Here is a 13,635-nt window from a genome sequence, read left to right as displayed (position 1 = left end):
AAATAGGCCTACTATGTTACAAGGAGTACAAAATGTACTTGAGTAAAATACAAAAGTATTGGGTATCAAAATGTACTTAAATTACCAAAAGTACACACACACACACACACACACACACACACACACACACACACACACACACACACACACACACACACACACACACACACACACACACACACACACACACACACACACACACACACACACACACACAGAAGCATGTAGTGATGGTGTGGCTGACATACTGTATGGTGTGCTGTCTGCAGGGGGTTCCATAACAATAACATAAAAGCCATCCCAGAGAGGGCCTTCGTGGGAAACCCACAACTGCAGACCATGTGAGTGGAACGTGCACGCACGCACGCATGCACACACACACACACATGCACGCACGCACACATGCACACACACACAATGTGTTGTTTGTCAGCACAAACATGATCTTATTTTCGCTTTTTTCTTTTCTCCAGTCACTTCTATGAGAACCCCATCCAGTCCGTAGGGAAGTCCGCGTTCCAGTTCTTACCTAAACTGCACACGCTGTAAGTATGTACGGTCGGTCGCAGCGCGCAAAGCGTTCCTGGAGAGAGCCAGCCCAAACACTGTTTAAATCATTCTGGGTCTCTGAAGCAGTGAGAGTTCGGTGGACATGTGTAATGGCCTACTGAATGATGTTGTGTTAGCGTATTGCTGCGCCGACGTGCGCTCATGTGGTAAGAGAGTGTGTGTTGTAAGAGCATGTTGAACGCCGTGACTTATGATGTCTAGAGAGACAGCCAAAAAACAGCTTGTGTTGATGTTGGAGAAGCAAGCATGATGGCTGAAATGAGCTGTTAGACAAGCTCTCTGTGTGCACGTGTGTGTGCGTGCGTGCGTGCGTGTGTGCGTGCGTGCGTGTGTTTGTGTGTGTGTTCATAAATGTGTGAGTTTGTGGGCGTGTGCGTGTGTGTGTGTTCATGAATATATGCGAGTCTGCACACTTGTGTGTGTGTGCCTATGGTGGGCGTTCGATCGCGCAGTGATGTGAACATGTGTGTCCCTGAGAAAGAGACCAGTGTGTGTGTTCTTTGACACCTTCTTCCCTGTCTGACAACAGTTCCCTCAACGGAGCGACCCAGATACGAGAGTTTCCCGACCTGAAAGGAACCACCAGCCTGGAAATATTGTGAGTGTCTCCCCTTATCCCTCATAAGCACACACACACACACAAAGCCATGCTATTTCTCCTAGCAAGGCTTCACCACACACAGAACATACAATGTGAGAGGTCCTGCGACTGAGGTTTTGAGGCTGACAGACAATGACAGCACGTTAGTGTAAAAACATCACACTTCTGTGAACTTTTATTTTCCTGAACATGACGTCACAGGAGCGGTTTACTGCCTAAAGCAAACGTTAAAAGTCCATAGACTTGGCTGCCACCCGTCGTCATGTCTGAAAGCCAGACGCTGGAGGGGCCTATAGCACCCCTCAAATAGAAAAAGAGAGTTGAAAGAGAAGAGGTTGAAAGAGAAAGACGAGAGAGGAGTGCAGTGGAGAGAGAGGAAAACAGAAAGGAGATGTGGGGGAGAGGAGAGGAGAAGAGAAGAGAAGAGAAGAGAAGAGAAGAGAAGAGAAGAGAAGAGAAGAGAAGAGAAGAGAAGAGAAGAGAAGAGAAGAGAAGAGAAGAGAAGAGAAGAGAAGAGAAGGACATGGCTGTGGTATAGAACATCTCATGCCAACCAACCATGGTGGTGACAGATTTTGACCAATCTCCTCCAGTCCAGAGCCCCTTGTTGTCTGAGCAGGTTAGAGTCACAGGACTGCAGAGCCAGCCTCTCACTCGCTCAACAATGATCAGAGCACGACTCATATAAGTCTCTTTCAAGAATTATTCTGACCCCTTCCCCAAAATACCTACTGTATAATTTATGTCCTGAACCGTCATCCATCGTTTATACATTATGGATAATTAGTATGGACTTATGGTCATTCGAATCAGCTACTCAATTGTTACATAATCGCCTAATCGCAATTATTTGAGATAATCACAATTATTTCGTCATAATCGCCATAATCGTTTCCATGTTGAAAAACATTTTAAAAAGCTGAAGCGTTCTAATCAGCTATTTCCGTGGTATAAGACTAATGAATGTAATTTCTTTGTACAGTATAATATACTGTACAAAAAAAATGCACAGGGCAGATATGACAAATAACTGAAATACTATTTCAGTTATTTGTCATATCTGCCCTGTGCATTTTTTTTATTACCAGGCACACAGAAATGTATTCTTTATTCATATGTTCCAATGTTCAATGCCAGAAGCACAACTAAATCGGTCATCACAATTATTTGTGTGACAATATTATTAATGGTCAACTTAAATGTCTTCCCTCCCGTGTCCCCGTCAGAACGCTGACCAGGGCCGGCCTTTCGGCTCTCCCCCAGGATCTGTGTGAGCAGCTGCCTCGACTCAGAGTGCTGTGAGTATGCACGCGCACACACACACACACACTCTCACACACACACACACTCTCACACACACACACACACACACACACACACACACACACACACACACACACACACACACACACACACACACACACACACACACACACACACACACACACACACACACACACACACACACACACACCAAGGTGACAAAACATATACACAAAACTCAAGTGTGTGGGGGAAATGTACCCTGAAGCAATCGCCCCCACTCCCCCCCACTCCCCCCCCCCTGCACGCTGTGAAATCCAATCGCCCCAAAAATTATTACTACTCTCTCGCCTTGCTCACATGAGCCGGTGCACAACACCCAAAGATTCAAATAATGCTGTCACCCCCAAAATTTCCCACGCCCTAAATCCACAGCTGGTCAAAGTGTGTGTGTGTGTGTGTGTGTGTGTGTGTGTGTGTGTGTGTGTGTGTGTGTGTGTGTGTGTGTGTGTGACTGTGTTACTGTGTGTGTGTTTTTGCAGGGAGCTGTCTTACAATCAGATAGAGGATTTGCCCAGCTTTTACCACTGCTCCGCATTGCAGGAAATGTGAGTATAAAATCAACATTGTCTAAATCAATCCACATTATGTTAATTCTCTGCCCTCGACCTCCACACTTTTAAAATTGCATACTTACAGTGTGTGTGTGTGTGTGTGTGTGTGTGTGTGTGTGTGTGTGTGTGTGTGTGTGTGTGTGTGTGCGCGCGCGCGTGTCTGTCTTTTCTGGAACAGAGGCCTGCAGCATAATCAAATCAGGAGGATAGAGTCAAGCACCTTCCAGCAACTCGTCTCTCTACGTGCTCTGTGAGAACTTTTTCGTAACTGTATATGTATCAGTAATTCATGTATATATAAATATTCCTCAGCATTTTCTCAGAAATACACACCAGAGTATACTGGAACAGAAACAAATCTAAACCTTGTTGTGGCATGGTACTACTGACATCTAGTGGTGATGACAATTGCATAGAATCCCATGTCTAAATTCAGTCGAGACATGAATCCATATCTCTCTAGAATTCCATGTCTAAATTCAGTCGAGACATGAATCCATATCTCTCTAGAATTCCATGTCTAAATTCAGTCGAGACATGAATCCATATCTCTCTAGAATTCCATGTCTAAATTCAGTCGAGACATGAATCCATATCTCTCTAGAATTCCATGTCTAAATTCAGTCGAGACATGAATCCATAATCTGTCTCCGTCTCTCAGTGATCTGAGCTGGAACATCATCGAGTGGATCCATGCGGATGCCTTCGCCTCTCTTCACTCGCTGATCAAACTGTGAGTAAATACATGAGCGGATGTGCTGTACCAGAAAATGCTGTTTTATTGTTTAACAGAGGAGATATTTCTCTCGAATTTCTCTGTGCATGTCATTTCAATATTACCTGCACTTAATCATGGTTGTTTGCGACCACAGGTCGCATTTACTATGACATTGTACGTTTTTTTGTCAGTCAGTCAGTCAGTCAGTGTATCACTCAAAACATGGGAAAGCCCTCATATATGGTGCCCAGGTCTCGTGACATCACGTGACATCATCAGGGATGGAGATCCCTGATGTCATAGTAAATGCGACCTGCTGTCGCAGTTAAGCCCATATATGGAGATCCCTGATGTCATCAATATTGGCCAGAAACTCTACATCTACATGTCAGAACCTGTTCTGACATTCCATATGTTGATCCTTCCCCATCCATCCTCGCCCTTACTGGTGTACAAGCGCGAACTTACCCTACTTAGCCTTCCCAGTGACTAATGCGTGATGTACAGTATAGGCGTATTTCCGGTGCACGTCATTGGCACGCAGCCGAGTACGAATCACCCCTTAAATGTCCAGTCCCACAAATACTAGGAAGAGAACCTCCTGTCCACTCCTTCTAAATGTGATGGAACCGATTCTGGTTCCACGAAGTTTGAGCTTGGTTCTTACAGTTCTTTCTGTTCCTGGGGTCACAACAACCCTAATCATCATGAGTGTACACATCTCTTTTCCTCAAGGGGGTACATTGGGATTCCTGTATCTTAAATCAAAGTGAAGCTTTATGTCCTTGCCTGTTCTTACACAAACACTCCGTGTACCTGAATGTGTGTACGTGCCACGCCGGGGGGGGGGGGGGGGGGGGGGGGGTTTGGGGGGGAGCTGTTGTCCTTGGCCGACACTACAGAAGAGCACAATGATATGTAATTTGCCATTTGAAAAGCTTGTCTGTGTGGCCGTGCAGAACTCGTCTCAGGTCCTGCCAATACAAACGGCATCAGTGTGTGAAGACTGGATAAACTATGCTTAGCTAAACAAGCAGATACACTAAATCTAAAGGAAACGCTGCTATCTGGAGGGGGGATCTCATAAAACTCGCCTTCTTTGGGCGCTTTCTAAAACATCTAAAAGAAGAAAAAATAACCTGCGTCTTATTGTTACAGCGGATGACCCCTCGGCGATATCTGCAATCAAAATACTTTTGGAAGAATGGCTCTTTTCAAAAGGCTATTGTAAACGTCGACTTGCCCTGACCTGCCTCCTCCTCCTCCTCCTCCTCTCTCTCTGTCTCTCTCTCAATGTCTCTCGTCCTCTCGTACAGGGATCTGACAGAGAATCGTCTCAGCTCCGTTCCAGTTGGAGGTTTGGGAAGTCTCACCCACCTCAAGCTGAGGGGCAACATGGAGCTGTATGAGCCACTTAGCCCTGAGCACTTCCCCCGGATGAGGTAACCACAACCACACACACACAAACACACACACACAAATCTGTTCTTTCACAATATACGACATTTCTCTCACACACAAAAGGCTCATGTCATACGAGTATGTCACAAACAGCAAGATTAATAATGTTCTATTTCTGGAAAATGAGCAACAAGTCGTTGGCAGCGGAGAAGAAACGTCAGTCAAAAGACAAGACACCGCAGTAGTACGATGATTCGAACCATAATAACACGCAGGTACATCTGTACAAACTTACAAAGCACAGGTGTGTTGCCTGACAGGTTGTACTTTCAGCACGGCCCCCATTGGCCGCTCGGGGCCTGTATACTAACACGCTGGCAGGCACGAAGCGCTCCGCTCCACCCAGCAGGTGATCACTCCACCCTTTCCATCTGTTGAATTATTGTTCCTTCCTCCTGCAATCTTCAACAAACTGTCCTCAAAACAACAAAGAGAGCCAAGGCGTGTAAACCAGACTCGCTGAACTGTATACCTGCAAGCCATCCCTGAACTCCGGCAACCAACAAAGCTTTGGTTATGGTGCAAGCTCGTTCTCGTCACAGCGATTAGCATCCCCTAGGGCCCAGGTATAGGGTGAAGCAAGAGTCAGTCAAGTCGAAAAAATAGTGGTTGGGTTTCAAATCGGAGATGGCAGGCTATCCCGCAGCGATGTCAATGTGACCTAGACGCCACACAGTCTTGAAATGGAACCCTTGATAAATCACCACTTCACACCTCCAACCTGCACACATCCGGACCGTACATGTATATTATGCACACAAACATACACACCGCAAAATGCCACTTTGGAGCTCAGGAATAATAATACTGACCAAGTTTTTAGCTCCTGTCATGACACGAGATGTTTCAGGATGGATTTCAGGTGCAACAGAAATAGATACCGCCGCCCTGTGGCATTTCCGATGTTCCTGTAATAAGGGCGATACGGATGTGCTGCTGAATTTCATCCTAAGCCCAGGTTCATGGAGCTCAAAGTTCTCCAAAAGTCCTGAAGGGTGGCAATCATTTCTGTTCTGGGTGCCATGTCTCGTTGCCAGGGGTGTTAATAACTAATTACACAAGTAGTAGTCTTGGGGGGTTGCAATATCGCGGGAATGTTCAAGGTGGAACCTTGCCATGGGAATTAACAGGAATTTGGGAGAAATAACAGGAAAAAATGGGAATAAAATGTCAATATTTGGGTTATTCGTGCAGGCCTCTTCTTCGTGAGCAGAAGGGTCTTTGAGGACAAAAATCATTTGATTTGCCAAACCATTAAATCATCAAACAATTTAATGCGGAATGTGAAATGAGTTAGCTATCAAGCAGGTTGAGCAATGGGGAAAGGTACTTTGAAAATGAAAAACCCAGCCCACTCTGGGCTGAAACTTAAGAGCCAGCCTTTATTGTAAACAGCCGTTTACAATAAAGAATTCATGGAAACAGATTAAACGTCTACACGATAACAGATAGCTAGGAAGAACTAGAAGACGTAAACATGCTATCTGCTTGTTTAATAAAATAATCATAATTATAAAATAATTCTTATGTTCTCAGTCCAGTAGTATAATCAAAACTAACCGGAAAGAATGTAATCCTTTTATATGGATCAGAATTCCTATTTAGTGGGATGCAGGCAAATCATCTGTAGGCCTATGTGATGGAAGAGTGCTGCTGAAAGCTTACAATTAAATTAAATGGCCAAAGAAATGTCATAAAACAGTGTTGCCTTTTATGTGTGTATTATACCACAAAAGGTTCACTATTAAAAAGGTAAAAATGCTATATTCTATGCAAAGGAAACATTCGCACAACCACTTTGTTCAGATGCAGGTAGGTTTCGGTCCCTATGGACCTGGACTTTTTTTCCTATCGATTACTCACCCCATGGAGACTTGAATCTTGAAAACTTGAAAGACTCGAGTTTATGTTGCATTCCAAAGCCAATAACCTGATGACCAGCAGTGGTTCCCTATGGAGACACAAAGACACAATAAACATTACCGAGTATCCTTCAAAAGAGATCATTTTGTACGTGTACTTGAGCAGTTTCAAAAACAAGTTGTCCTACTGTACTTCTACTTGAGTAATATTTAAGTCAAGTAACAGTACTTCTACTAAAATAATAATGAAGTCAAGTAACAGTACTTGAGTAGTACCATATGGTCTCTGTCGAGTGGAAACCTCATATTATGTCGAAAACCTTTCAGGAAAAAAAACAGATGTGGATCAGTGGCGCAGTCGAGACGTAACGTAAGTGAGGGGACAATATTCGAGATTGAGAGTCGAGACTAGAGAGCAACTGCAGTTACTGTACGTATGCTTGGCTATAGTATATACAGTAGCCAGAATAGTCATTGTGGCGAGAGGCAAGCATGCAGCGGCAGCCAATACACAACGACGATTGTGCAGCAAAATAGGAACGTGAGAGACCACCAACCCCAGGTCGGGCTAAATAAATAAATAAATAGACCAGTCATTCCCCAATAGTGCGGGGATATTCAGACCCAAATGGCCCGCTCTCCGGTGCCTATGCTGTGGATCTGCTACTTTTGATGGTTTCGTGTGACACTGTAGTATGATTATGAAGGGCGTTCATTTACGGGAAAAAACATGAAAGGTTAAAAAAATGGAGATGAGAGGTTTCTTCCCGACAGCAACGATAATATTCTAGTATTCTTTTCAGCCCTTCTCACTGCAGTGCATGTTCTGTTCTGTGCCCCTCCCTCCCATGCAGGGTGGTGGAGATGCCCTATGCCTACCAATGCTGCGTGTACGGCTCCTGTGACAGCTACAAGTCTGCCAACCAGTGGGAGGCCGAGCATGGAAACGCAGATGAAGACTTGCATAAGAGGACTGTAGCCATGTACCCTATCCACGCAGACACACACTGTAAGAAAAGAAAATACACCAAGACTTACACAAGAGGACTGCCCTCTTGCATAGTTATAACATAACTATGAGCAGATGAGGAGTGACAGCCCCGCCCCCCACTATTCACTTAAATGGAAGTTGCTCCGGGTATTACCCCTCGAGCGTTGATATGATTGGTTGGCTCCTATGATAGTACCCCTCGCGCTGTCACGTCCTACTGTACATCACGATTCATTCATGAATTAAACCTGGACCCAGCCCGCCTACAGTAGCAGTTTGGAGTTGGACCACTACCGTGGCTGGCTTCAACATTGCCCAGCCGTTCTGGGGACCTGACCTATCCACGCAGACACACATTGTTAAGAACTGTAGCCATGTAACCTATCCACGCAGACACACATTGTTTTTTTTTTTAGATTTTTTTTTTTTTTGCGGCTTACGCCTTTTTATTGATTTTTGAAGGGACAGACAGTAGGCTGACAGGAAACGGGAGAGAGAGATGGGGGGATGACATGCAGCAAAGGCCGTGTCGGGCTCGGGAGTCGAACCCGCGGCACACTGCGACTGGATTACCAGTCCGGTGCCCAGACCGTTACGCCACAGCCTGGGCTCACACATTGTTAAGAACTGTAGCCATGTAACCTATCCACGCAGACACACATTGTATGAAAATTGAAAATACATCAAATGTGCACAGTGTGTGCTCCATAACTCATGGAGGAATGGAACCAAAGGGTCCATTTGGTTCCATTTGTACACTCTCAAGAGTTACAGACCCAGATAGTCCCTGGACCTCACTTTGAGAACCACGATCATAGATTTTTATGTACAGGTATTCTTTAAATTATTACACGGATCGGTACTTGGTATCAACTGATACACAAGTTATGGGTATCGGAATCGGTATCGGGAAGGGGAAAAAAATGGCAACGGTACATCTCTAGTATATGCACATCATATCATTGTTACACAGGTGTACACACTGTATACATGATAGACAAAATGGTTAAGGGAGAAACAAAAGGCCCCAATGTCTGCACTCGCTGCCAATGTCTCTGGGTCTATCAGGCTTTATTGTTGACATGAGGCTCCCTGGAACAAGTCAGAGCCTCCATGAAACCACAATTACCTGGCAGCGGCCAAACACACTCGCACACACACACACACACTTGAATGTTTACCCCGCCACAAATTCCTACTGTAGGCATAGTAAGTATAAACATTGTTAAACCAAAATTAAGCTGAAATTACTACTATTAAATCCACACAATTAGAGTGTAGAAAGAAACAAAGGCTGGGCTCAAAGGAAAGATAACAATAACAAAAGGATGAACAGACCATGACATAACACTGATTAGAATTTATACACCTTAAATTGTTATAAAAACAGTCCTGATGAGTTATGAGTGCAGCAATTATGTTCCTCGAATATATATTTCGCCGCAAAAGGAATGTTTGATCACGACCACTATGCCAACCTCCTCCACCCCCTTCTGCCACACACTGTCACATGAACACTAGATCACTGGTTCCCAAACTTTGTTATGTCAAGGACCCCCAAATTGACACTTATTAGGCAGCGACACCCCATTTGAAAAATATATGCCTGCAGGGACCCCCATAAGAGAAGAATTGTATGGCTCTAGCAGTGATTCTCAATATTTCAATTTCAAGGAGCCCTAGTTTGACATGAATTAGGCTACGGAGCCCCATTGAATGGCATTTCTGTCTCTGGGACCCCAATTTATATTGTAAAATCAATGTTGATTTAACATGTTGATTTAGAGTGTGCAAATGGTTCCATTTGTACACTCTGAGTTACAGACCCATAAGGGTCCATTTGGTTCCTATCTATCATCTAGCTAGGGACCTCCTGAAACTCCCTCATGGACCCCACTTTGGGAACCAGTGCAAATAGACACACACACGTAGAAACAGTACTACACTAGACTACAGAGGAAGCACACATAGCTTTGTGGTCTCGTGGTGAAGAGTGTCCACGTGAGATTGGGAGGTCGGGGTCGAGGTCACAATTATTACATAATCATCTAATCGCAATTATTTGACATAATAGTTTCCATGTTGAAAAATTTTCATCCATTTTCCAAAAATAGCATAGTATAAAATTATTACGGTATGTCAGTAAAGTCTTTGTATATTAAGTTATTTTTCATACTGCCCTGTGCAATATTTGATTACGAAGCCTAAAAGGAAAACAGAAATTAAGTTATTATTCAAATGTTAAACACCAAAACGACAATTAATCGTCAACTTAAATTTGTAATCGTGACAGCCCTAGTTCGGGGTTCAATTCCGCGGGCTGCGTCATACCAAAGATCCCTCCCTGCTCGGCAGGTTGGATTGGGGGTAAGTCCCTGCGACATACGTATTGTTAGTTACCGGTAAGTAGCATCATGTTCAGGGGGGTGTACATCAAGGCTTGGGGCCTCACGCTATGAGAAACAAGAGAGAGGCTCCTGCCACTATGGGCCACATGGCTCATAGTGGCAGGCCGCTGGGAGGGCGGTCCCGGCTGCCAGGCCACCGGCTGGGTGTGGGTGTTCGCGTCCGAGGCCAGCGTGCTGCTGCCGACGCTGGCGGCCGTGCAGTGCGGCGTGAGCGTGACGTGCGCACGCGCCTACGGCAAGTTGTTTTCTAAGGCTGCTGCTAATACATGCATTGCACACACACTCAGAAACATACTGTGTCACACACTGAACATTAAGGGCATTTTTTCTTGTCTTTGACCATAACGCTTTGTGTTGCAGATGACCCTGATTTGGAAGAGTTCCAGCTAGAAATAGAGGAATCCAAACTGCAGACCAGTGTTCAGTGTACACCTATCCCAGGTAACCTATACCAAACCTAGAGGTAGTTTGTCATCTGCAGGTGTCCATTCATGTCCATTTCACTCTGAACACTATAGGCAAAGGGAGAACATGCCTTTAAGGCAACTCTAAGGCATTTTTAAAGGTGCAGACAGTGTTTCTGTTTTTGTCAAAATAAGTGTTAAAAAGGTATATAATTACATAGTAATCATAATATAATAGTGTTTGTTCAGTATACCAGTTTTATCCTATCAGGAGACCTCATACAGGAGGATAGAGATTAAACGAGTGAAATTGGTTGTGATGACACAAAGAAATGTTGCATTGATTTTTTTGTCCAGTCGTTTTATATGTTGCAATGGAAACAAGCCTTTTTATCCATTTGGTGTGTTTTAAATAGTTGTACTGTCTCTGTACATTTACAAAATGGTCAATGAAGTATTCATCAATCACTCAAAGAAGTTAGCAGACAAAATTGGAACTGGAAAACACTATAAAATTGAAGCTGATGAATGGTTACTCTCTCCTGATTGGATGAAACTGGCAATCCACCTGAATATTTTGTTTATTAAAGAGCTGGAGATGGGGATGCCTTGCCTTAACGTAGTATAGCGCTTAACCTTTTCCAAAGAAGAGAACTTTTGTTTTAACAAAGAAAAAGTACTCAAGTACTACTTAAATAAATGTCTCAAAGGCAAATATTGTACTTTACTACATTTATTTGAAAACTTAAATTACTTTGTAGATTTTTATATTACAAGACATACATTAATCACTTCAGCCATACATTTAAAAAGAGCCTACAATCTACAATATTTACAAGGTTGCAATGAGACACATTTTGAGATTGTAGATCTGCTATTTTCAAACTATATATTCTGCACAATGAGCACTTTTACTTTTAGTACATTTTGATGTCAATACTTTGGTACATTATATATTGCTGACGGTTTGCATCATTCTTTGTGGTGGTGTTGCTGCTGCTGCTGCAGGTCCATTCCGTCCCTGTGAGTCTCTGCTGGGCAGCTGGCTAGTGCGAGTGGGCCTATGGTCCATCTCCCTGGTGGCGCTGCTGGGGAACTCCCTGCTGCTGCTCTCCCTCTTCGGCTCGGCCGGCTACCTCTCCCCTCTGCGCTTCACCGTGGCCTGCATGGGCGCCTCCAACCTGCTGACGGGCGTGTGCACATGCACGCTGGCCCTGGTGGACGTGCTCACGCTGGGGGAGTTCGGGCGACACGGCGCCCGCTGGGAGGGCGGTCCCGGCTGCCAGGCCACCGGCTGGGTGTGGGTGTTCGCGTCCGAGGCCAGCGTGCTGCTGCTGACGCTGGCGGCCGTGCAGTGCGGCGTGAGCGTGACGTGCGCACGCGCCTACGGCAAGTCGCCGTCGCTCAGCAGCGTGCGTACGTGCGCCCTCTTCTGCCTGGCACTGTCGCTCACCCTGGCCTCCCTGCCGCTGGCGGGCGTCGGGGAGTACGGCTCCTCTCCGTTCTGCCTGCCCTCCCCACTGCCACCGGGCTCCTCGCAGCCCCCCTCCTCCCTCGGCTTCCCCCTGGCTCTCATCATGATGAATACCCTGTGCCTGCTGATAGTCACCGGATCCTACATCCGCCTATACTGGGAGCTGCTGAGAGGAGAGTGCGAGGGCCTGTGGGACTGTGCCATGATCAAGCACGTCGCCTGGCTCATCTTCACCAACGGCCTCCTCTACGTGCCCGTGGCCTTCCTCTCGCTCTGCTCCCTGCTGGGCCTCCTCTCCCTCGGCGAGGAGGTGCTCAAGTCCGTCCTCTTGCTCCTGCAGCCGCTGCCGTCCTGCCTCAACCCCCTCCTCTTCCTGCTGTTCACGCGGGACCACTCCCAGCTGCTCTTCTTCTGGCCCCGGCCCAAGGCGCACCACCGACAGCCGCTGCGCCGGGACCGCACGCTCGACTCGCTGGTCTCCGTGGAGACGGAGAAGAGCTCATGCTCCGAGACGACACAGGTGTCCCTCGCCGATGCGGACATCGCCCTGTACGGCAGCGGCGGAGGAGTCTCCTCCCTGCTCCAGCAGCCCCAGCTGGACGCCATCAGGTTCTCCCACTGCTCCGCCACCTCCTCTTCCTCCTCGGTGCCGCTCATCGCCTGTCAGACGACGCCCTCTCCCTGCGGCCGGGGGCGAGACCGGCTAACGGAGAGAGGGAGCCTGAGAGATGACGAGTGTCTGAATGGCTTTGAACAGGATCTAAACAGCAACACATGTCCACTCTATCACCCGACCGTCACTCCTCATCCCTGAGGCCTCCCGTCTATTCCGGGCTGAATGGATAAGATGGGACAATATGGACTTTCCTGGACCGGCGTACAGTACAATACACACATAGAATACACACACAGTACACATGGCAGCAGAGACCAAGCCTGAGTTATTGGTCCCCCGACCTGTATCAGAATGGGTCTACACACAAGAGACTGTAGTTAAACTACTGTATAGGTCTATGAGAATGCCACCATTGCCAAGTGCCCCCTGGACACGTAGACTGCAAACCAAAATGCCCGCGTCGCAATAAAGACTTAAAAAAAATGAAAACTTCATGAGAGCAATAAAGACTTAAAAAAATGAAAACTTCACGAGAGCACAGCGTCACAGATCAAAGCATGGACGATTTCAGACGTTCTTCGGGAGGATCGAAGATGATACAGGTCAAACAGAAAGCATGAATAAAGGCCGTTGAGAATAATGGGACATTTTAA

General features: G+C 46.0%; 1 protein-coding gene across 3 annotated transcripts in view; it reads left to right on the top strand.

Annotated features, from left to right (window-relative positions):
- The window catches only part of lgr6 (leucine-rich repeat containing G protein-coupled receptor 6), an 86,544-nt gene extending 72,996 nt beyond the window's left edge, over positions 1-13,548 (top strand). For all 3 annotated transcript variants that reach the window (XM_083769379.1, XM_083769380.1, XM_083769378.1), the window contains 11 exons: positions 270-341; positions 474-545; positions 1,100-1,168; positions 2,398-2,469; positions 2,977-3,042; positions 3,227-3,298; positions 3,710-3,781; positions 5,083-5,208; positions 7,944-8,098; positions 10,849-10,929; positions 11,901-13,548. In XM_083769379.1, coding sequence (XP_083625505.1) covers positions 270-341; positions 474-545; positions 1,100-1,168; positions 2,398-2,469; positions 2,977-3,042; positions 3,227-3,298; positions 3,710-3,781; positions 5,083-5,208; positions 7,944-8,098; positions 10,849-10,929; positions 11,901-13,180 — 2,137 coding nt within the window. In that variant the 3' untranslated portion in view covers positions 13,181-13,548. The remainder of the gene's footprint in view (positions 1-269; positions 342-473; positions 546-1,099; positions 1,169-2,397; positions 2,470-2,976; positions 3,043-3,226; positions 3,299-3,709; positions 3,782-5,082; positions 5,209-7,943; positions 8,099-10,848; positions 10,930-11,900) is intronic.
- Positions 13,549-13,635: the final 87 nt, after the last annotated feature.

Source organism: Protomyctophum parallelum (genome assembly GCF_964188405.1).
Source record: "Protomyctophum parallelum genome assembly, chromosome: 7".
NCBI lineage: Eukaryota > Metazoa > Chordata > Actinopteri > Myctophiformes > Myctophidae > Protomyctophum > Protomyctophum parallelum.
Note: the sequence above shows the minus strand (reverse complement) of the source record. Positions and strands in the feature narration are given on the sequence as shown.